Source organism: Balaenoptera ricei, chromosome 4, assembly GCF_028023285.1.
Source record: "Balaenoptera ricei isolate mBalRic1 chromosome 4, mBalRic1.hap2, whole genome shotgun sequence".
In the NCBI taxonomy this organism is placed as follows: Eukaryota; Metazoa; Chordata; class Mammalia; order Artiodactyla; family Balaenopteridae; genus Balaenoptera; species Balaenoptera ricei.
The window spans coordinates 82,783,201-82,808,513 of NC_082642.1; the positions used below are offsets into that span (position 1 = coordinate 82,783,201).

The 25,313-nt window shown below is 38.0% G+C and overlaps 1 protein-coding gene across 1 annotated transcript in view; it reads left to right on the forward strand.

Moving 5' to 3' along the window:
* TPRG1 (tumor protein p63 regulated 1) overlaps nt 1-25,313 on the forward strand; it is a 356,970-nt gene that overhangs the window by 247,154 nt on the left and 84,503 nt on the right. The window contains exon 4 of the mRNA XM_059922075.1: nt 4,012-4,103. Coding sequence (XP_059778058.1) covers nt 4,012-4,103 — 92 coding nt within the window. The remainder of the gene's footprint in view (nt 1-4,011; nt 4,104-25,313) is intronic.

Sequence of the window (25,313 nt, forward strand, 5' to 3'; positions counted from 1 at the left end):
TTTTGATTGAAAATATTTAGTGCTAGACTATTAGAGAAAATATTGACCATTAAGCTATGTAGTGACTTATAAGTAAGGGTCCTACTAATGATTTTTTCTTAAAATTTAGAATTAGAAATGTATGTGTACTCTCTTGCCAGGCTTTCTCTGGTCGAGTGATGAGTACATATCATTCCATTATACTTTCTTATTAGTCTTAGACTGCAAGGAGTCTCAGAGCTAATTGTTCCATTGCAGTAACCATTTGATCCCCCAATCCCAGTACAATGATTTCCTTTCTATTTAATGTTAACAAGAAGAATGATAATAAAGTCTTCTATTCTTCAGTGTTACCAGATGTTTTCACCATTTCCTAACAGCTCTGTTACAGTTAATGATATCTTATCCATCTAACAAATGCTTACACTGATGCATGGAATGACAAGGTGACTTAACATGGGTCTCACAGCCAGCAGAAAGGCTGAGATTTAAAACCTTGTCCTGGACACAAGTCAAAGTGTTCACACACTTTATTTCATTTTTGACACTAAAAGGCTGAAGTTAATTTATCATAGTAACCAATAATAACAAATGGAGGAGAGTAAAATGCTCTATCAGGATACGATGCATAACTGTTCCATAGAGGCATAACTGATATTTCTACTGAAGGTAAGAATTCAGGCAGTGAGGACATGGACAGAACTCCAGAGACTTCCAAACTGTTCTATAAGGAATACACTTTATTTTTTATTTTTTATTTTTTTTACAGTTTTATAGCTACTTTATTTATTTATTTATTTATTCTTCGCTGTGTTGGGTCTTCGGTTCGTGCGAGGGCTTTCTCTAGTTACGGCAAGTGGGGGCCACTCTTCATCGCGGTGCGGGGACCGCTCCTCATCGCGGTGCGCGGGCCTTTCACTATCGCGGCCCCTCCCGTTGCGGGGCACAGGCTCCAGACGCGCAGGCTCAGCAGTTGTGGCTCACGGGCCCAGCCGCTCCGCGGCATGTGGGATCTTCCCAGACCAGGGCTCGAACCCGTGTCCCCTGCATTAGCAGGCAGATTCTCAACCACTGCGCCACCAGGGAAGCCCCACTTTATTTTTAATGTTTAACTTTTGAAAATGTGTACAACCAAACAACACCCATCCACTGGCTCCATCCACCAAGTTCCTTCCCTACCCTTAGGGAACCGCTGTTAACATTGTCTATGTATCCTTCTAGAGTGACTTTAGGCCTGTACAAACACAAATACTTATTCTTATCCATTCTCCTCCTTTTCACACAAAAAGGTGGCATATTTACCCTTTCTTCTGAACATTTTTTTCCTTTCACTTAATAACGTATTTTGAAATCAAAGATTAGTACAGGTTTCTTCATTTTTTACATATTTATCATATTTCATTGCATGGATATGTCCCATAATATACCTAACAAGTCTACTATTGATAGATATTTGCATGGTTTCCAAGTTTTTGCTATCCACAAACTAGGCTGCAAAGGACACTTTATACATATGTCATTTTGTACATATGCAAGAGTATCTATAGTATAACGTCACAGAAAAGGAATGTGTGGATCGAAGATTAGATCATTTTGATAGCTTTTGCCAATTGCCTTCCATAGGGAAGACAAGTAAGGTTTTGAAAAATTCTACATTCTTTTATTCATCTTTACATGTTTTTGGCAAAGTGTCTGGCATAAAAGCATCCAACAAAATGCTTATTTTAGGATTATTTCATTATTCTCCAATTCCACTTATAATTTTTTTCTTCTGAAAAGTATTAGTTTCACTACCAAGTTATATTAGCTTGAGGCAGAAATTATGTGAATACAGGAAAAGAGACAGGAAAAATAGCCATGATGAGTCATCAAAGAAAGCATCATTTTTTAGAGAACTTTGACCAGTGGGCCTAGTAGAGTCAGGCTGTATCATGGGGAGCCGAAGATGACGGGTGATGGGAGAAGTGTCACAGAATCAGGAAATTTCCCTGCAGGGTAGTCCAGTCCTACCAGCTGGATTACTGGAAACCAGTGATGTTGACACAATCTCCTGTGTCAGTGGGAGTGCAAGGCATATTTGACTAGTGTCCCAGAACTTACTGATTTTATGACACACAGGTTTCAGCAAGCACGGGGTACCATACTAGCTTTCTGACAATCCTTTAACCAGCAGCGGAGGATGACAAAAGAGTTGGAAATCATTCAGTCCCCTGGCTGACTGTCCAATCCAACAGGAAACTTGTTAAAATTGAAAATTAGAATCTCTCAGTGTAAAAGGCTATGATCATATTTTCTTGAAGATTTCCAGGAGGTTTTGATCATCAGCTTGGCTCAGAAATCTTTGGTTCAGTCTACTCAGTTGTCTTATAGATAAAGAAGTGGAAGCCAAGGAAAGTTAAATAATTATCTGTAGGTCACAGAATTTATTCATGACATATCTGGACTATGAACCCAGGTCACTCAATTCTCTGTAGTTGTCCTATCCATTTCCTGGATGACTTGTGCTGTGTGGAATGAGTGGAAGGGAGGGGGACAGCTAAGGATGTAAAGTTCTGTACCATTTACTACCATTTCATCTGAAGCAGCTCCATTCTTTTCCTGTATTTTACATGTGGACTCATATAAGATTTTTCTTAACTGATGGACTCTGTGGCCAACGTCTTTTAAAGCCTTTTATCAAAGTCTGAGAAAACAAGCAAACCAAAATCCTACAATCACCTCACCTCTGGGAGAAGATATTTGAATGGGTCCTAGCCAGGCTAGTATCCCCATTTCCTTTTGGGAGAGAAAGGTCTCAAGCTAGGAGGATTAGGAATGTTAATGTTTATGGAAGATTAGGTGTCTAGCATAAAGCCCTATTATACACAGAATATATGAGAACTTGTAACATACTTGTCCCAGGGTTGGGCATGAGACCAGCACTGTGTTGTAGGCCTGGAAGTGAAATGTCTGGGTTTCCTGTCTTGTCTCTGTCACTTCTTAGCTGAGTGGACTTGACAAGTTATATACTTCCCTACACAGACCCCTGTTTTCACACTTATAAAATGGAATGGCTTATAATAGATAAGCCCTTGGCTGTAGTGGTTTTCAACTTTGGCTATACATTGGAGTTATCTGGGATGCTTTTAAAACTTCTGATGTACTGTTATGTGAATCCCGTCCACTGAGTATCTGATATAATTGGCCTGGTGCACAGCCCTGGCATTAGGATTTTCAAAATCTCCGCCGGTGATTCTGATGGGTAACCAAGGCTGAGAGTAACTGCCTAGAGAACAATGGTTCTTATAGTAGAGTCCCACACCAACAGCATCACCCAGGAACTTGTTAGAAATGCAAATTCTCAGGCCCACCCCAGAACTACTGAATCAGAAACTCTGCGGACAGTGCCCAGAAATCTGTATTAAGACACATTTCAGGTGATTCTGATATGTGCTGAAATTTAAGAATCACTGAGCTAGAGGGTCTATGAATTTATTATTAAGACAGGGCTAATCCGTTTTTAAGCTAGAGGCAGGCTCATAGTAGGAATTCCTTTTTGGATAAAGGTAAAAAAAAGAGAGGTAAGGAGACAAAAAATTCATTTCCCAGAGCCAGATAAAATTATAGTCAGAATATTGGAAGAAGCTTTCCTCCTTTGTGTTTTATGGCCATGTACTCTTTGAAGAGAGAAAGGTTAGATTTTAAAAATGTATGTATTGCTAAATGCATTGAATTTCCTGATACACATTTGTTTATTAGAAAAAATGGTGCTCTGAAAATGACTATCTTCATTTCTATGAGAAAATGTGAGTAAGATTATAAAAATCTCACAGGACTTGGATCACTTTTGTCCCACCCAAGGAGAGCAACTTAGTAATTACCAGAGTTTAAGACTAAGCTCTCCAGCAGGCAGTGCCTACAACAAACAGGCAACTCCAAGAATTATCTTTCCTGGTCAACTTTTTGGAGGAATTGCTGGGATATAGTAATTAATCATAAGCACGAAGAGGACTCAGTCTTCTCTAAACTAGGTATTCTCTTTTTCCTACTCAGCCAGGGCCCATTGAGACTGCCACAGAAGACTTGAAAGGCCACATTGCCAAGACTTCTGGAGAGAAAATTCAAGGCTTCTGGCTCTTGACAGAGTGAGTAATTATGACTAAGTGAAGGGCAGTGGAAATCTAGCCTTTTCCTTGACAACACCATAATAGAATAGGAGATGGCCCAGTGGAAGAATTTCTCCTGGTTACAGTGAGATAATTGATTGACATATCCAGCTGGAGAGTAAAGTTTCATGGTGCCCCATGGCTGATGGTATGACCAGGTTTGACTTCTACCACTGTTTTCCAGGCTAGTTGCTTCACTCAACCATCACTGTGACTACCTTAGGTCAGGCCCTCATCAGGACTCTCAGGGACCATTGTATTAGCCTCCTAACTGATCTCTCTGGTTCCATTCTCTGTTTCTTGTAAGCACTCTCCCTCCAACCACATCAGGCTACTAACCATCCCACTCTGGGTACAGTGGAAAGGAAGGTTGGGAAAGAGGATGAATGAGATCAACATATACAGTGTGAATTTTATCATTAGGTAAATTGGGTACAATAACATGAGCAACAAAACTAGGGAAATCATGCAGGATAAAGACAGGCCACCTTGGAGGTAGGGAGGGATAGATTGGGAGTTTGGAATTGACATGTACACACTGCTATATTTAAAATTGATAACCAACAAGGACCTACTGTATAGCACAGGGAACTCTGCTCAATATTCTGTAATAACCTAAATGGGAACAGAATTTGAAAAAGAATAGATACATGTACATGTATAACTGAATCCCTTTGCTCTGCACCTGAAACTAACACAACATTGTTAATCAACTATACTCCAATATAAAATAAAAATTAAAAAAAACAAAACAAGCAAATAAAAAGCCCTCAAAAGAAAGGCCACCTGTCCAGAGTTAAGATAAAAAACAAATCTAACACTTAAGTGCTTGTCACTTTAATGACTGCTCCATTCACCCTTAAGACTTATCTTAGCTACAGGGGTTTTCATTGCCAAAGACACAATGAAGATGGTTAACTTTCTGTCCTACTCTGAAACTCTAGTGTCTGTGTGACCTTTTTTTCACCCACCAGGTGAATATTAGGAATGCCATGGTCCTTATAATAATAAGTAAAATATGCACATAATAAGGGTAAGAGGCATCTCTTTTCTTCTGCAGAATCCATGATATTAAATGGAGAATGCAATTAGAACTCCATTTGAGATACTTAATTGGTTCAGTAAGTTTTCTTGGTAATACAATCGCCAAAGGTTCCAGCTGAAAAGCTCAGTCATTTCTACACCTGAGTGAAGAATCATTTTATCTTTCACTTCTGGGAGGGACATCTTCTTTGAATAAATTTTAGGAGGACAACACTGGAATGTTTAACCTTCCAGTCGAGCAGAACAAATCCCTCAATCAAAGGAATGCAGAACCAAATAACATGTGGATACATCTTTCTGACCACCATATCATATTTTTGTTTCAAATGGGTTGCAAAAATTGAATTAAAATGAATTTTTGAAAACCAAGCTGATAAGTTCTGAGCATTTGTGTCTTCATCTATGAATTGTAGATAATGATATATACCTGACAAGTTGTTATGAAGACTAAACAAGGTAACATTGTAAAATTCTTAGCAAAGTCCCTAGCACATAGTGGATTTTCAATGGACATCAGTGTCCTTCCTCTGTTCTCAAGTACTAACTATTGGTAAAAGGCAATAGTTTTTGACGTTGTTATTGGTAGCCTCTACCTTTATTTCTATCTTGTCCATGTCTATCTCTATCATCTCTGGGTTACCTTTAATGAAAAGTCTTTTAATTTATTCACTTTTACCAACTTACATTTTATTCTCTACTCTCCACCTCCCATCTGCAGAGTAAAATATGATTTGTGCAAATGAAAAGGCTGCCTTGATTAAGTGAGATGTCTATGTAAATTCTGAAGGTCACATCAGAAGTAAACACTTACCTATTTTGTTTCTACAATGTACCTCACTTTTTTTCTACAATATATCTCATTTCATTTCTACAATGTATCTCATTTATAAGAAAGAACGCACAGACGTGGTCTTTCAAATCCAGTGGTGGCTATTTTTGAATTCTCAAATAATAGAATCAGTAATTTCTTTAATGGTGCATATTTTGTTTGGTTTTATTTGTATAGAAGTTTGACTTGTTTTTTTGTTTGTTTGAATGTTTCTGTTCAGTGATTACAATGGCCTGTAGATATCAATTTTCGAAAGATAAATCTGACTGTGTGATCTGCATTGAGGTTTAGCACTATAATTGTGTGCTTGATTTAACATCAACTAGGATGATTGCTAACACCAGCAGTTTTCAGGTAAATATGAACAGCTTTGCCCCAAAGACGCAAGTCTTGTACCTACCTCTGAACCTAACAGGAAGCTCAGAAAGTTGGTAAGAACTCTCTGGCAACTAGTTTTCTATTTCTCTTTTGTCTGTGGTACCCATTTATATTAAGGACAATAATGAGGCATGTATCCTGTGCATGTAGAATTTCAAGCAATCATACTTGCTTATTTGCTATCAGACTTTCTTCCTTTGCACATTGGAACCCATTTCTCCTTTTTAAATGGTAGTGATTTTGTGTTCTTTTTTGGTCATTCTTCTCTCTCCAAATTCTTTCACTTCTCCCACAACCCTCCATCAAAATCTGCTTTCAAGAAAAGATCTGAAAAAAAAAAAAAAAAAGAAAAGATCTGATTCCAGTCGTTTTTACCAGAGTAAGACATTGCCGGTTTCTTTTCTTTGCCTGTTACTCTTTGTAGCTGGTTCAGACTGCCTTCATGTAATGGAAGGAGGTGCCAGTTGTAAAGAAAATGTTCAGGCATCTGGACTAAATGAATGGGCTCCCATTCACTGTGACTGTTCAAGCAGAAGATAGGAAGCTGTTTGTCAAAGGAGGGGCATGCATAGGTTTTGAATGACCTTTCAGACTTAAGTCCTCTGTTTATTTGTAGTGCAGCAACAAACAGCAACAGCAAAACCAATCAAACAAAAAACAAAACCTCCAAAATAACAACAGCAAGACTGAACAAAACAAATGTGTAAACACACAGGCCCAGAAAGGTGAGAGCCTGGGCTGCTCTTGTCTCCTTTCCTCCTTTTTCTAATGGAACAAGACCCATCCATTCCTGCGAGTTACAGGAGCTGTAACATAGGCCAATTTCCCCAGCTCACCAACACACAAGACTCTTTTCAAGCATAACACTTTTTTTGTATGTGACAGAAAAGATTGGGCTTCATGTACATCAACTTTCAGCTCCTTCTGGGTAGATGAGAAATCCCTGGCTACTCATCAGTGGTTTAAAGAATATCTGCTTTCAAACCAGTATTCCAGTTTCAGAATGATGAATAGTAAAAACCCTTTTAATGTAGTATATAGCACATGCAAAAGTATCTTCATGTCCATGAACTTGCTTTACCTTCCTTACGTCCTTGTTAGTTTTATGATTCCCATTTTATAGATGAGAGGTGGAGACTAGGGAAAATGAAGTGGCCAGATGAAGATCCCATAAGTGATAGAGCAAGAAAGATGGACCACCACACCCCTGCATTAGCTGGGTTATGATTCTTTCCCCAAGGATATACAGTATAGATGTGGGGTGACTAATAAGCCCAGCTCCATCTTTAGTCATGGTTGGTCAGACTCCTAGAAGTAGTTTGATATAGGAGGGCAAGGTGGGAGCTGTTGAGAGGAAACTTGAAAAGGGCTTATGGGCCTTGTGTATCATGTTTAAGAACTTCAATTCTATCCCTTAGGTGATAGGGAGGCTCTGATGGGTGAGAACATGTGACTGTATTTATATTTTATGAAGATCACTAAAAGTCCACAATCCCTTATCCAAAACCCTTGAATCAGCTGAGAAGTTTTCATATTTTGGAAATGTAAAACAATGCATATGTTGTTTATTTTATGCCCCAAGTGGAGGTCTGGGACAACCCCCCACAATCAAACATATTAATATCTTTGCAGGGAAACATGTGATATTAAAAATGGAATAAATGGTCATGCTGGTTCAGATCTGGTTTTACTGCAAAGTGAGTTTGCACCACGGCTGCAATTTTCAGAGCTTTGTTGAATTTGAAATTGTGGATCAGGGTTTGTGGCCCATACATGTTTGAAATGTGGAGGATCAATGAATGGGTGGGAGGCTAGGTGACATATTAGATACTTATGCAATATCCATGAGGGTCTGATCCAGTGGCATGCTGGAGCTGGTTCACACGTGCTCATAAGAGGTGAATGGTAGGATTTCAGGAATTTTGAGAGTCAGTTGTTAATTCTTAAATTTAAATTATATACTTTTACAAGTTATTATTATATGTAAAATTAAATTAAATTAGTTTCACCCCCAAATAAATTTTTTTTGAATTTTATTTTATTTATTATTATTATTTTTAACATCTTTATTGGAGTATAAGTGCTTTACAATGGTGTGTTAGTTTCTGCTGTATAACAAAGTGAATCAGCTATATGTATACATATATCCCCATATCCCCTCTCTCTTGTGTCTCCCTCCCACCCTCCCTATCCCACCCCTCTAGGTGGACACAAAGCACTGAGCTGATCTCCCTGTGTCATGCGGCTGCTTCCCACTAGCTATCTATTTTACATCTGGTAGCGTATATATGTCCATGCCTCTCTCACTTCATCCCAGCTTACCCTTCCTCCTCCCTGTGTCCTCAAGTCCATTCTCTACATCTGTATCTTTATTCCTGTCCTGTCCCTAGGTTCTTCAGAACCTTTTTTTTTTTCTTTTTTTTTTTTCTTTAAGATTCCATATATATGTGTTAGCATATGGTATTTGTTTTTCTCTTTATGACTTACTTCACTCTGTATGACAGACTCTAGGTCCATCCACCTCACTACAAAATAACTCAATTTCATTTCTTTTTATGGCTGAGTAATATTCCATTGTATATATGTGCCACATCTTCTTTATCTATTCATCTGTCGATGGACACTTAGGTTACTTCCATGTCCTGGATATTGTAAATAGAGCTGCAATGAACATTGTGGTAGATGACTCTTTTTGAATTATGGTTTTCTCAGGGTATATGCCCAGTAGTGGGATTGCTGGGTCGTATGGTAGTTCTATTTTCAGTTTTTTAAGGAACCTCCATACTATTCTCCATAGTGGCTGTATCAATTTACGTTCACACCAACAGTGCAAGAGGGTTCCCTTTTCTCCACACCCTCTCCAGCATTTATTGTTTGTAGATTTTTTGATGATGGCCATTCTGACTGGTGTGACGTGATACTTCACTGTAGTTTTGATTTGCATTTCTCTAATGATTAATGATGTTGAGCATCCTTTCATGTGTTTGTTGGCAATCTGTATATCTTCTTTGGAGAAACATCTATTTAGGTCTTCTACCCATTTTTGAATTGGTTTTTTTGTGTTTTTGATATTGAGCTGCATGAGTTGCTTGTAAATTTTGGAGATTAATCCTTTGTCAGTTGCTTCATTTGCAAAAATTTTCTCCCATTCTGAGGGTTGTCTTTTTGTCTTGTTTGTGGTTTCCTTTGCTGTGCAAAAGCTTTTAAGTTTCATTAGGTCCCATTTATTTTTGTTTTTATTTCTGTGGGTCAAAAAGGATCTTGCTGTGATTTATGTCATAGAGTGTTCTGCCTATGTTTTCCTCTAAGAGTTTTATAGTGTCTGGCCTTACATTTAGGTCTTTAATCCATTTTGAGTTTATTTTTGTGTATGATGTTAGGGAGTGTTCTAATTTCATTCTTTTACATGTAGCTGTCCAGTTTTCCCAGCACCACTTATTGGAGAGGCTGTCTTTTCTCCATTGTATAGTCTTGCCTCCTTTATCAAAGATAATGTGACCGTATGTGTGTGGGTTTATCTCTGGGCTTTCTATCCTGTTCCATTGATCTATATTTCTGTTTTTGTGCCAGTACCATACTGTCTTGATTACTGTAACTTTGTAGTATAGTCTGAAGTCCAGGAGCCTGATTCCTCCAGCTTCGTTTTTCTTCCTCAAGATTGCTCTGGGGTCTTTTTTGTTTTCATACAAATTGTGAAATTTTTTCTTCTAGTTCTTTGAAAAATGCCATTGGTAGTTTGATAGGAATTGCATTGAATCTGTAGATTGCTTTGGGTAGTATAGTCATTTTCACAATGTTGATTTTTCCAATCCACAAGCATGGTATATCTCTCCATCTGTTTGTATCATCTTTAATTTCTTTCATCAGTGTCTTATAGTTTTCTGCATACAGGTCTTTTGTCTCCTTAGGTAGGTTTAATCCTAGGTATTTTATTCTTTTTGTTGCAATGGTAAATGGAAGTGTTTCCTTACTTTCTCTATCAGATTTTTCATCATCAGTGTATAGGAATGCAAGAGATTTCTGTGCATTAGTTTTGTATCCTGCTACTTTACCAAATTCATTGATCAGCTCTACTAGTTTTCTGGTAGCATCTTTAGGATTCTCCATGTATAGTATCATGTCATCTGCAAACAGTGACAGTTTTACTTCCTCTTTTCCAATTTGGATTCCTTTTATTTCTTTTTCTTCTCTGATTGCTGTGGCTAAAGCTTCCAAAACTATGTTGAATAATAGCAGTGAGAGTGGGCAATCTTGTCTTGTTCCTGATCTTAGAGGAAATGGATTCAGTTTTTCACCACTGAGAACAATGTTGGCTGTGGGTTTGTCATATATGGCCTTCATTATGTTGAGGTAGGTTCCCTCTATGCCTACTTTCTGGAGGGTTTTTATCATAAATGGGTGTTGAATTTTGTTGAAAGCTTTTTCTGCATCTATTGAGATGATCATATGGTTTTTCTCCTTCAGTTTGTTAATATGGTTTATCACATTGATTGATTTGTGTATATTGAAGAATCCTTGCATTCCAGGAATAAACCCCACTTGATCATGGTGTATGAACCTTTTAATGTGCTGTTGGATTCTGTTTGCTAGTATTTGTTTAGGATTTTTGCATTTATGTTCATCAGTGATATTGGCTTGTAGCTTTCTTTTTTTGTGACATCTTTTTCTGGTTTTGGTATCAGGGTAATTGTGGCCTCGTAGAATGAGTTTGGGATTGTTCCTCCCTCTGCTATATTTTGGAAGAGTTTGAGAAGGATAGGTGTTAGCTCTTCTCTGAATGTTTGATAGAATTTGCCTGTGAAGCCATCTGGTCCTTGGGTTTTGTTTGTTGGAAGATTTTTTTTTTAATTATTTATTTATTTATTTGTTTTGTTTTTGTTTATGGCTGTGTTGGGTCTTCGTTTCTGTGCGAGGGCTTTCTCTAGTTGTGGCAAGTGGGGGCCACTCTTCATCACGGTGCGCAGGCCTCTCATTATCGCGGCCTCTCTTGTTGCAGAGCACAGGCTCCAGACTCACAGGCTCAGTAATTGTGACTCACGGGCCTAGTTGCTCCGCGGCATGCGGGATCTTCCCAGACCAGGGCTCGAACCCGTGTCCCCTGCATTCACAGGCAGATTCTCAACCACTGGGCCACCAGGGAAGCCCTGTTGGAGGATTTTTAAACACAATTTCAATTTCAGTGTTTGTGACTTGCCTGTTTATATTTTCTATTTCTTCCTGGTTCAGTCTCGGAAGGTTGTGCTTTTCTAAGAATTTGTCCATTTCTTTCAGGTTGTCCATTTTATTGGCATATAGTTGCTTGTAGTAATCTCTCATGATACTTTGTGTTTCTGCAGTGTCAGTTGATACTTCTTCTTTTTCATTTCTAATTTTATTGATTTGAGTCTTCTCCCTTTATTTCTTGATTCATCTGGCTAATGGTTTATCAATTTTGTTTATCTTCTCAAAGAACTAGCTATTAGATTTATTGATCTTTGCTATTGTTTCCTTCATTTCTTTTTCATTTATTTCTGATCTGATCTTTATGATTTCTGTCCTTCTGCTAACTTTGGGTTTTTTTTATTCTTCCTTCTCTAATCGCTTTAGGTGTAAGGTTAGGTTGTTTATTTGAGATTTTTCTTGTTTCTTGAGGTAGGATTGTATTGCTATAAACTTCCCTCTTAGAACTGCTTTTGCTGCATCCCATAGGTTTTGGGTCATCGTGTTTTCATTGTCATTTGTTTCTAGGTATTTTTTGATTTCCTCTTTGATTTCTTCAGTGATCTCTTGGTTATTTAGTAGTGCATTGTTTAGCCTCCATGTATTTCTATTTTTTACAGATTTTTTCCTGTAATTGATATCTAGTCTCATAGCGTTGTGTTCAGAAAAGATACTTGATAGGATTTCAATTTTCTTAAATTTACCAAGACTTGATGTGTGACCCAAGATATGATCTATCCTGGAGAATGTTCCATGAGCACTTGAGAAGAAAATGTATTCTGTTGTTTTTGGATGGAATGTCCTATAAATGTCAATTAAGTCCATCTTGTTTAATGTATCATTTAAAGCTTGTATTTCCTTATTTATTTTCATTTTGGATGATCTGTCCATGGTGAAAGTGAGGTGTTAAAGTCCCCTGCTATTATTGTGTTACTGTCGATTCCTCCTTTTATGGCTGTTAGCATTTGCCTTATGTATTGAGGTGCTCCTATGTTGGGTGCATAAATATTTACAATTGTTATATCTTCTTCTTGGATTGAACCCTTGATTATTATGTATTGTCCTTCTTCGTCTCTTGTAATAGTCTTCATTTTAAAGTCCATTTTGTCTGATATGAGAATTGCTACTCCAGCTTTCTTTTGATTTCCATTTGCGTGGAATATCTTTTTCCATCCCCTCACTTTCAGTCTGTGTGTGTCCCTAGGTATGAAGTGGGTCTCTTGTAGACAGCATATATATATGGGTCTTGTTTTTGTATCCATTCAGCCAGTCTATGTCTTTTGGTTGGGGCATTTAATCCATTTTCATTTAAGGTAGTTGTCAATATGTATGTTCCTATTTCCATTTTCTTAATTGTTTTGGGTTTGTTATTATAGGTCTTTTCCTTGTCTTGTGTTTCCTGCTTAGAGAAGTCCCTTTAGCATTTGTTGTAAAGCTGGTTTGGTGGTGGTGAATTCTCTTAGCTTTTTCTTGTCTGTAAAGGTTTTAATTTCTCTGTCATATCTGAATGAGATCCTTGCTGGGTAGAGTAATCTTGGCTGTAGATTTTTCCCTTTCATCACTTTAAATATGTCCTGCTACTCCCTTCCTGCTTGCAGAGTTTCTGCTGAAAATCAGCTGTTAACCTTATGGGGATTCCCTTTTACGTTATTTGTTGTTTTTCCCTTTCTGTTTTTAATACTTTTTCTTTGTATTTAATTTTTGATAGTTTGATTAATATGTGTCTTGGCATGTTTCTCCTTGGATTTATCCTGGATGGGACTCTCTGTGCTTCCTTGACTTGATTGACTCTTTCCTTTCCCATATTAGGGAAGTTTTCAACTATAATCTCTTCAAATATATTCTCAGTCCCCTTTTTTTTTCTCTTCTTCTTCTGGGACCCCTATAATTTGAATGTTGGTGCATTTAATGTTGTCCCAGAGGTCTCTGAGACTGTCCTCAATTTTTTTCATTCTTTTTTCTTTATTCTGCTCTGCGGTAGTTATTTTCACTATTTTTGTCTTCCAGGTCATTTATCCGTTCTTCTGCCTCAGTTATTCTACTATTGATTCCTTCTAGAGAATTTTTAATGTCATTTATTGTGTTGTTCATCATTGTTTGTTTGCTCTTCAGTTCTTCTAGGTCCTTGTTAAACACTTCTTGAATTTTCTCCATTCTATTTCCAAGATTTTGGATCATCTTTACTATCATTACTCTGAATTCTTTTTCAGGTAGACTGCCTATTTCTTCTTCATTTGTTTGGTCTGGTGGATTTTTACCTTTCACCCCAAATAAATTTAAAACAAAGGTAATATACTCAAAATGCCTCATCCTCTGATGATTTTACTTCACTTTGCTGTTATGTATGCTCTGGGGGTTATTTTTGCCTATTCTATTTGTGTGGTGGAAATAATACATGACAGTGTGTTCCTGCCCATCTCTACCAACTGGATGTTCAGTGATATCAGGTTGGTAGCTTGGAATTGGCCCCAGTGACAGTGATTATCCTGTGGAAATAAGCAAACTAGAGATCAGAGTTTGATTTATTGTTTTGTTTATTGTCTAAACTTAAGAAAGTAATAGAAGATATATTAACAATGCAGATTAAGTTTAAAAGTGAGTCATGTCTGTGGCTATAATATTGTCATAGCACAAAAAAGTTGAGGAAATATTCTTCCAGAATTCAAAAATTATTATCCAATTCAGCAAAAAGTCACCTTTTTCATTGGTGAATGGATGAAGTCTGGACAGGTGGCTGAGGAAAGATGAATGCCAAGCAGAGGTTGCAAGGTTGCAGAGGGTCTGTGTTCTGGCTGGGGCAGAGGCCATTGGCTGTTCTCACATCAACCTGCTGACTCCCAGCCTAAGCTGGAAATTCCAAAGGCCTCTTTTTCCTCTGTATCCCTTTAGTGCTCTGTACTGCAAAATCATAACATGGGGCACACTTGAAAGCAGAAGTGCTTAAGGGAATCTGATGTTTATCATAGAGCATATACTGAAGTGTGCATTAGGAACTGAGAAGCAATAAGCTGATAACTGACATAGCTGGGCTTTGTGGATCTTTGTGTTTAATCATCTAGGAGGAAGGAGTTCCGGGTAATGCTTGGGCTTTGGCCTGGCAAACTGATGGGCTGTCTGTGCCACAATTCTAAGTTAAGAAGGACATGGTAACTCTACCTTACTGAGAAACCACCATATGCCAAACATTGGAGGAGAAACTGTGCACACAGTCTCACTTAATCCTCCCAACAGTCTTGTCATTCACTTTGTACAGAACTTGTTGTATAAAGTTGTGGGGGAAAAAAACGTGTCTGAGGCATCCATAGAGCCTCCTCATAGTGGTATTGAATAGATGGTTCTACATATGTGTACAGATGCCATCTCCATTAGTTTTCAAAAGGGACAGTAATCCTGACATATTTATATAGACCTGCCTTCTATAGGTGCTAAGGGCATGAAATAACATTAAGTCAGTCAAAGCATCTTCCAAGGGATATCACCCAAACTAGTGCAGATTAACTTCTTTGAGATGTTCTAAATTTAGACAGATATATCATTCAGCAGATTAGAAAAATGAGTTTGAAGGCACTTGGGTAGCGAATACAAGGAGGATGGACAGAGAGACCAAAAGGAGAACTAGAGAGATGCTGTCAGCTCCAGCGAGATCCCAGTTAGCTGAAACCATTAAGAATACCCTAAGGTATTCTTAAAGTGTACCATATATACTAATATGTATAAAATAGATAACTAATAAGAACCTGCTATATAAAAAATAAATAAGTAAAATAAAATTTAAAAATTCAAAAGAAAAAAAAAAAGAATACCATAAGGAGACTTCAAGTGAGACTCAGGCTTCCAGCCCAGCCCAACCCATTTAGGAATTTTATAACTTTACAGCTATAAAGACAGGATGATGTTTATCTCCTCCTCCTACTGTCTTTCTTGGCCCTCTGGGAAAGGGCTTTTACAATAAATAGTGCATACGCTTTTAGAAGTGATCCATTAAGCCAGTACCAAGGAGAACATCTTGACACTCTATTGAGTCTCAGAAAAGTGCAATACGATGGCAGTGACGTGGCTCTTCAGTCAAATGTACTCAAGATGTCTTTGTCTGTGGTGGTTCAGGAGGAGGGAGGAGATGGGATCTTCCCTCCACACACATTAGTGTGAAGTGGTGGTGTGGGTTTTTGTTCTCATCCCTCTTATTCCTGAATGAGAGGACTTGCCTCTAGTGGCTGGGATCAAGTAACTCTTGCTCTTCATCTTCATGGCAAATACTTTCAGCATGTTTCATTGCCTACTTCTCCCAAAACCCACCTAGGTTTTTATCCTCAGACTTTGGTGAAATCCGACTAACTATCTGTGTCGGACATAAAGACAGTAGAATGAAAGTGAAGTCAAGGAAGCAGCCTGGTGTCATAGAAAGAGTCCTGAATTTGGAATCAGAAGACTTGGGTTTGATTCCTGACTCTGCTACTTATTATCAGTGTAGCTAGGTGAACTTGAGTGGGCTTTCCATTTTGTTTTTTTAAATTAGTGAATTTGTTTTAATACAGTCTTTAATCCATTAGAAATCCAATGCTCTTGAAAGAAGCACAGCTAGTGTTAATTTTTGGTATATATCATTCCAGCTTTTCTCCATGCAATCTTCTGTCAAAGATTTTATAACATTAATAGGTAACATTTATTGAGCACTTAAACTGTACCTTGCGATAAGTGCTTTCCATGCATTTACCATTATATTTGTATAATTTATATAATTTTGATGATCTCTAAATGGCATTTTTCTTAGGTTTTTTTCCTCGTATTTTTCTTGGTTATCTTGTAATTTTTGTAAAGTAGTAGACAATTACTTTTAAACTGTCAGTGGCTACACAAATGTGAAGGTTTATATTATCCTTTTAAAATTGAAGCACCAAGTAAGGGAGAGTTACCAGTGGGCCAGAGTAACATTTCACAATTGGAAAGAGAAATGAAAATATATAAGGCAATCTCCACTTATTTTTTGATAAAAAATCATAAGTAATATTCCTGTAGCACTTTATAGTTTAAACATTACTCTTCTTCATTTAATTCAATCTTCATAACAATTGTCTGAGGCAGGAAACATGAACTCCAATTTTCAGATGAGGAAATCAAAGCTCAGAAGAGTAACACATACAAAATAGATAAACAAAAAAGACCTACTCTATAGCACAGGGAACTATACTCAATATCTTGTAATAACCTATAATGGAAGAGAATGTAAAAAAAGAATATATATATATATATATATATATATATATATATATGTATATATTGTATAACTAAATCACTTTACTGTACACCTGAAACTAACACATTATAAATCAACTATATTTCAATAAAAATTTTTGAAAAAGAAGAGTGACACAGCTCTAAAGTAGCAGAGACAGGGCTCCAATGCATTATGCTGCCCTGACTTTTGCTAAAATGGTCTTTTGCTACTGTGCCCAGATTCCATGTTTGCCCCTTATCAGATTGTAACCCAAAGGTTAAACTCAGAATTCTGTTTCTTGGGCTTGGTGGGGTAAGTGGAATTGTGCAGGGCATCTCTGCTTAATTTAGAATGATTTCCCAGAAGAAAGAACTATCCTAGATGTTTAAATAAAAAGAAAGGCATCCGGGAAGTGAAGCAATGTTGAGGCACAGGAGACTGAACGATTTCCCAGGCACAGGGTGCCACTGGAGTTCACTGATCCCCAAAGCAATGCCTGTGTTTGCTTTCACACTTGCACTCACATTTGATCTTCAAACAGACCCAGGGAAGAAGGCAAGGAGGAACTATTGGCTTTATTTTCTGGTTGAAGAAACCCAGAGATTAAATGACCTATCTAAGGGCAACCACTTATTAAGGGTCACAGGACGGCTTGACTTCTCAGGACCTCTCTCTCAGCCCAGTTGTCTTCTCACTGTACTGCTCTTGCTGCCTTTTGTGATTTTTTTTCATCTCCTGACACAGCCATCACCACGGTTTAAATTGGTTAAATGATCTTTGTGCCTGTGTCTGGTTTCTTCATTGATTGTCTATTGTTTGCAGGGAGGAGGACAGTGATTCCTTGTGCAGGTTCAGAGACCTTTTCCTCTTTTCCTCTCCAGACCTTTCTGGCCTTGTGTTGTCCGTTTGACTTTATTTAGTCTTTTCCCAGAATCAAGTAAAAAGTCAGATACTTGTAGGGAATGGTGGCTGCCGTTGATGGGCTAAGGTCAATCATACTTTATCTTGTCACAGTGTAATTAGGAATGCTGAACTACTTTTGTAATGAAAAACACTGCTACTAATAATTTAAAAAATGAAGACACACCCAAACCAAAACCCCAAGTGAACTGAGGAATCAGGGACTGCTAAACATTTTAGTCATGAATAATAAATGTAATATGAAAATTAACAACCTGAAATGTATCTCCTATCCAACCCCACTCATTTTTGCATACTTTCATTTATTCTAGACTTTGCTACTCAAAGTGTGGTCTTGGAATCAGCAGCAGCAGCATCACCTAGGAGCTTGTTAGCAATGCTGACCCTCAGCACCCACCCCAGTCATACTAAACCTGAGTCTGCATTTTCATAGGATCTCCAGTTGATTCCTATCATTAAAGTTTGAGAAGCATCGGTCTAGATCACTCTCATGCTCATGCTCTGAGGATATCAGTGGATTCTCACTGCCTATATACCCTTCTGTTGCATCTCTAAGACCCTACATGTCATGGACCGAATTTCCCTTTCCAAACTTACTTACCATTATGCCCTTTAACAAATTCTACCAGTCAAATTGAATTGCCTGCTGTTCCCCCGAAATTCCTGACACAATACCTTGGCTTCGTGATTGTACTCATCCAATTTGCTCTATTTGGTATGTTTTCTCTCCTTCCTGTTCATCCAGACATTTCTTGTCCTTCAGGGACACTATGCCTATAAAGCCTTTCCATATTAATTCAACCAGAATAATCTTCTCTCCCGTCTCTGTGCTCACCTTATACAACATAATATAGTTCATTGTGTACATTGTGAGGAAAGCATTCCTTAAGTCAGGGCCTGATTCGGAGTCACCGTTGTCCAAGCCCATCTCTGCCCACCTGCCAGTACTTAGTATAGTGTCTGGCATTTGGTAGGGGCTCAGAACTGATCATGGACTTGACTTGCATCTAATTCTGATAGAGCCATTTATTGCTTGAAGACCTTCACTGACATTAGCAGGGTCCATCCATCGAGTCCTGCCTCTATTATCCTGGGCCTCCAAGCAGCTCAAAGCTCAACGAGACTTCCCCCATCCTTGGGTGAAAGCACTCAGGCTGAAAATGCCTCAAATCTATCAAGATGTTAATGACCTGTGGCAGGACTCTGGCAGCAACAAAGGCACCTCTGTTGCCAGAATCCATTTATTCTGGGTGGGTATTTTCGACAACCACTTAATTAAACACATTGCTTTTCTCTATAAATTCCTCCATGGCAACAGCCTCATCCAGATAGCTAATGGTCCCTAAGTAACCTGAATTACAGGATAGTGAGGACATTTAGATACTGCAGTCACAAACATACTTGGAAGTGTTTGTTTTCCCAAGACTGCTATGAGTTAAGGAGGGGTCAGGAAGAGCCAAGTGGTGAAAAAAGGTCTAATGAAGCTAAATGCCCAGCTCCATCACTTATTAGCTATGTGACCTTGGTATGTAAGTCTCTTACATCCTCTGGGCCTCAGTTTTATCATTTATAAAATGGCTATGTAAAGAGGGATATTAATTTAAGAATTAAGTTATTTAAAATATATACAATGCTTATACCAATTTTTGCCACATAGTATGTGCCACCTAAGTGTTTGCTTTTATAATGATAATAACTATTATTATTATTAATAATATTCACCCATTTATACAACCATTTATGTGTTTACTGAGCTCCTTACATAAGCCAGACTCTGCCCTAAATGATGAAAATACAGAAACAAGTAAGACAAAATTTCTGTCTTCAAGGAACTCTCAGTCTTGTGGGGAAGGAGGACATGTAAAGGAAGTCACAGCACAATGTGATACTTGCTGATACACAGTCCTACAAATTATTCTGTGAGAGCTCAGAACTCAGTGTGTCTGCATTGTAGACATAGGTCAAGGGGACATCCAGGATTAAGGGAGGAAGAGAAATTTCCAAAAAAGATATTATGGGAAAGAACATCTCAGGAAGAGGGAAGAATCTGTGCAGAGTAACTGAGACAGGCTCAGGGAACCACAGACAGTTCTCTGTGGCTGGATTAGTGAGCGAGAGTCAGAGAACTAGAAAGTTGGAAAGGCAGAAAGGAGCCAGAAAGGAAAGAATTTTGAACGCCAGGCTAAGGAGCATGGATCAAATTTTTTTCTTGAGTCACAAATTGGAGATCCATAAGCCATTTCCACCCTGCTAAGTATTTTTCAAAATTTGAATTTGAATGTTTTTAGTTAAGGTATGTGCTTCCAGTTTGCCAACACCTTGTCACTTCCCATTGTCTTACACTGGCCCCTCTTCATTCCCTGATGCAGTGGTGTGTGCTCGGCTCTCCCACTCATGACAGCCAGCTGTGTGCATCTCTTCCAATTCCAGGTCCAGTGACCTCACCTTGGGATCTTGAAATCAGTCATGACAGGAGAATTTATACCAATGAAATAAAATCAGGGCATCATCTTATCATTATTGTTACTTTAGAATGTGTTTACCATTTACAGCACACCACTGCCTTTATGTTTCCTTCATGACCACTATATAGGCATTTCTGTCTTGAGTTAAATAGGGTGTTGACATTATTAGAAAGGTAATAGATTCTGGAAATAATTGCCAAATAATTTAAACTTAGTCTTGATTATTTAGGGGACTGCCAATGTGTGGTTTATTAAAGAAAACAAATAAGACCTCAACCTTGATATTGAGGCTATCAACACATTTAGGTCACTACAGCTGTTATACAGACAACTATTATAGTCTCTTATGAATAAACGTGCTGCCTGATACACAAAGAGGAAATTGTCTCCACTGCATTGGGTCCCTAGGTTATCGCAAAATGCCCTGTTGTATAGACAGTAGGTTGGGTTTAGGAAGAGTAATCAATGTGAAGAGAAAAGAGCCTCTGCTCCCACTAGTATGTTCAATAGAAAGAACTACCAAGTTTAAGAATTGCTGTGGTCTCTGAAACGCTGTGCTATGTGAATTAGTAAAAATGTAATCTTCTGAGCAAGGAAAATTACCAGGGAAATTGAGAGGAAACTGTATAATGATGAAAGGGTCAATCCTTTCATCCAAGAAGACAGAGAAATCTTAAATGTGTATGCACCAAATAATAGAGCTGCAAAATTTTTGAAATGAAACTGATAGAACTGAAAGGAGAAATAGACAAATCCATGATTACAGTCGGAGACTTCAAGACCATTCTTTCAATAATCGTTATAAAAAAATGGGCAAAAATTCAGCAAGGATTTAGAAGAACTTAACAACACTGCGACCCAATCAGCATTTATAGAACACTCCACCAAGTAACAGCAGAATACATGTTCTTTTCAAACATCCACAGAACATATACCAAGATCCACCATATCTTGCACTACAAAGCAAACCTCACCAAATTTAAAAGAATTGAAATCATACAGGGTATGTTCTCTGATTACAGTGGAATCAAACAAGAAATCAATAATAGATAACAGAAAAATATCAAATGTTTGGAAATAGAACAATATACTTCTAAATATGGGTAGATAATCTTGAGGTCAAAGAAAGAGTTTCAAAGAAATTAAAAAGTTCATTGAATGGAATGCAAATAAAGACAAAACATATCCATAGCTGTGTGGGATACAGCTAAAGCAGTCCCGAGAAAGAAATTTATAGTATTAAAGGAAAAGTGCTCAAATCAGTTGAAGAAACATCCTAAGTCAATAGTATAAGCTTCAGCTTCAAGAAATTAGAAAAAGAAGAACAAACCCAAAGCTGAGAAGGAAAGAAGTAATAAAGATAAAAGTAAAAGTTAATAAAAAACAAAAACAATAGGAAAAATTAAAGAAGCAAAAAGCTGGTTCTCTGAAAATTTCAATAAAGTTGACAAACTGCTAGCAAGGATGACCACCCCAAAAAAAAAAAAAGTCATAAATTACGAATATTAGGAATAAAACAGGGGGTATCACACAGACCTGACAAACACCAGAGAGATAATGAGGAATTATAGCCAACAACTCTACACACATAAATTTGACACCTTAGATGAAATGAACCCTTTCCTCAATACACACACCCAAAATGAAATAGATAATTTAAGTAGCCCTATAACAATTAGGAAATTAAATTTGTAGTTAAAACCTTCCCCCAAAGAAATATCTAGGCCTGGATGGTTCCACTGGAGGATTCTATTGAGCGTTTAGAGAAGAATGAACACCAATTTACATAATCTTTTCCAGAAAATAGAAGAGAAAGGAATACTTCCCAGCTCATTCTATGAAGCCAGTATTAACTTGATACTAAATCCAGACAAAGACAGTACAAAAATAAAACTACAGACCAATACCCCTCATGAATATAGATTTAAAAATTCTTAACAAAACATTGGCAAATAGAATTCAACAATATAAAAAAATAATTATATACCATGACCAAGTGGGGTTTATTCCAGGGATGCAAGGCTAGTTCAATATTAGAAAATTAATCAGTGTAATCCATCATATTAACAGGCTAAAGAAGAAAAATCATATGATCAGATCAATAGATGCAGAAAAAGCATTTGACAAAATTCAACATACCCATTCATGACAAAAACCCTCAGAAAATAACAGAAAGGAACATTTTCAATTTGATAAAGGACATCTACATCAAACCTATAATTAACATCATGCTGTTGGGAAAAGACAATGTTTTCCCCCTGAAATTGGGAACAAGGCAGGTGTCCACTCTCACTACCAATATTCAACATAGTCCTGGAAGTTCTAGCCAGTGTAACAAGGCAAGAAAAGTAAATAAAATGCATACAGGTCAAACAGGAAGGAATAAAAACTGTTCCTAATTGTAGATGGCATGATAGTCTATGTAGAAAATTCCAAGGAATCTACCAAAAAGTTTCCAGAACTATTAGATGAGTTTAGCAAGTTTGCAGGATACATGATAAACATACAAAAATATTTTAGTAATAATTTTAAAAATTTCAAAAAATCAATTATATTTCTATACACTAGCATTGAGGAGGTAAAAACAAAAATATAATAACATTTATAATCACTCAAAAAAATATTTAAGTGTAAATCTAACAAAATATATATAGGACTTACACACTGAAAGCTACAAACTGCTGATGAAAGAAACAAAGATCTAAATCCCATGTTCATAGATTGGAAGAATCAATATAGTAAAGATGTCAATTTTCCACGAATTTGACATACAGGTTAAACATAATTCCTTTCAATCTCAGGAAGATTTTTGTAGGTATGGACAAAACTATTCTAAAAAATTTTTTTCAGTTTGCCTGTTTTATTTTTTTATTTTATTTTATTTTTTTAATATTTATTTATTTATCTATTTATGGCTGCGTTGGGTCTTCGTTGCTGCACACGGGCTTTCTCTAGTCGCGGTGCACAGGCTTCTCATTGCAGTAGCTTCTCTTGTTGTGGAGCATGGGCTCTAGGTGCGCGGGCTTCAGTAGTTGTGGCATGCAGGCTCAGTAGTTGTGGTTCGCGGGCTCTAGAGTGCAGGCTCAGTAGTTGTGGCACAAAGGCTTAGTTGCTCTGTGGCATATGGGATCTTCCTGGACCAGGGCTCGAACCCGTGTCCCCTGCATTGGCAGGTGGACTCTTAACCACTGTGCCACCAGGGAACTCACTATTCTAAAATTTTTATGGAAAGATAAAAGAATTAGAATAGTTAAAACAATTCTAAAAAAGAAGAATAAAGTGTTTCTCACTGGCAAATCCTATTTTCTACTATATAACTTCAGCCCCTGGCCAGAGCTGATAGGACAAATGGGGGGCTAATCGGTTAGCTGATGTGAGACTCAAAAAGACAACTCAGAGGAATGATTTGGGCTAACGGAATCCCTTATCTTGAGAGTCTGAACTGGGAGATTTAGGACAACAGAGGCCAGTTAGCTACGAGAGCAGATTCTGCAAATTCATGTATAGTCAGGACTAAGGAAACAATGAGGTCATAGGCAAGGTGGAATTAAAGAGCAGCAAACACTGGCAGTAAGCACAAGGAGCACATCAGTCGAGAGGAAACAGATGAGATGCATAGAGGGATACACAGACATCCTGAGAGAGACAGCCCCTAGAGAGTAAATTTCATTCCTTGTGACTTTCTAGGTTTCCTAAATCCCAACTGTGCTATGGTTCCTGTTTGTAGATTTCTGTGGGATTCCTCAGAGTATTTTTTATAACACATCTCCTCTTCTTGGACTTGCCTGATGTGGGCTGTGTCTCCTGTACCCAAGGAGATGTAACTAACACAGTACAGTAAGCAAATATCTCTCCCACTTAAAAGAATAAAACAAGGGAGGTGGCAAGATGTGAGCATTTGTTGTATCCCATCCCTCTGTTCTTCCCTCTCTGTCACGTCCTCAAAATTAGTCCTTGTTCTCCTGTCGCTTCTTTGGCTTCTGATCAAGTGAATCCCCTAAAGTGAATTTGGGGGAGGCAGGGAGGAGAGAGCCCCTCGGGGATGGGCCTCTTGTTAGTGCCTGGTGTGCCCAGTAGCTATGCAACAGCTCTTCAGTTGTTTTGTGAGAAAGAGAGAAGGATGGGGTGTGCCCAGAGTCTTCTCTTTTGTGTAGCTTTTAAAATATCCTCTTACTGTTGGTACTGTGGTAGGGAGAGCACAAATGCCTGCTGCACAGGGAAGATAAGTGGCAGAAGCAGCTAGATGGAATGTATATGGCCTGGGCTGGGGGTGTCAGAAGCGCTGGATTCTCACCATGGCTCTGTCAGTGGTACTAGATGCACGTCACTTTATTAAGACTTGGTTCCTCCACCTGTGAAGTGGGGATAATAGCCATTTAATGTGAAAACATTCTCAAATTGCAAAGAAATTGTGGTTATTTCAGCACGAAATGTGGCTTCTAATTAAATCTCCTTCCACTCTCCTCCCTGTTCCTTTTGCTTTGGTCATGCTGGCTCCCTTGCTGTTTCATAAAACGTGATGGATCCCATCTTGCGGACTTCGTTTTCCAGGGGGAAAATTGACCATTGTTTTTTTCTGCACTCAACTGGAGCAATATGAAATGTCATGGTAGGACTTCTCTTACTCAGGCAAAAAGTGTTCTGTGGATACAAAAGTGGATGTTTCCAGGTTCATCCTTGTCCATATTTTATGGGGACACTTTGCCCTATAGTGAGTGGTACATGTTAAAGACGTGTTGGAGAAATGAATAAATATTCCTGATGCCTTTTTAGTGTACCTCCAGAGAATCATCCGTACTTTGCAACTTGTGCTTTTCCAACACTGAGATCTTCACCATACAGCAGGAAATGAAAAGCTGATAAGAGAGTCTTCTTTAAGGACATCAAATAGATACCTAGGGTTCCTTTTCCTCAGCCCTGTGGGCAATGGGCTGGGAATCCAGACACCTGACTCTGTGGACTTGTGTTCTCATTATCCAGTCTCATCATACCCATTAACTCTGCCTTAGGTGATTTCACCTCACTTCTTAGAGAACTGTGTATTCCTTAAGAGTTGAATGCTTTTCTCAGTATTCCCAGTAGCTAAGCACAGGGCCAGGTACATGGCTGGTTGCATGGGGTAGTGTGAAAAAAATGAA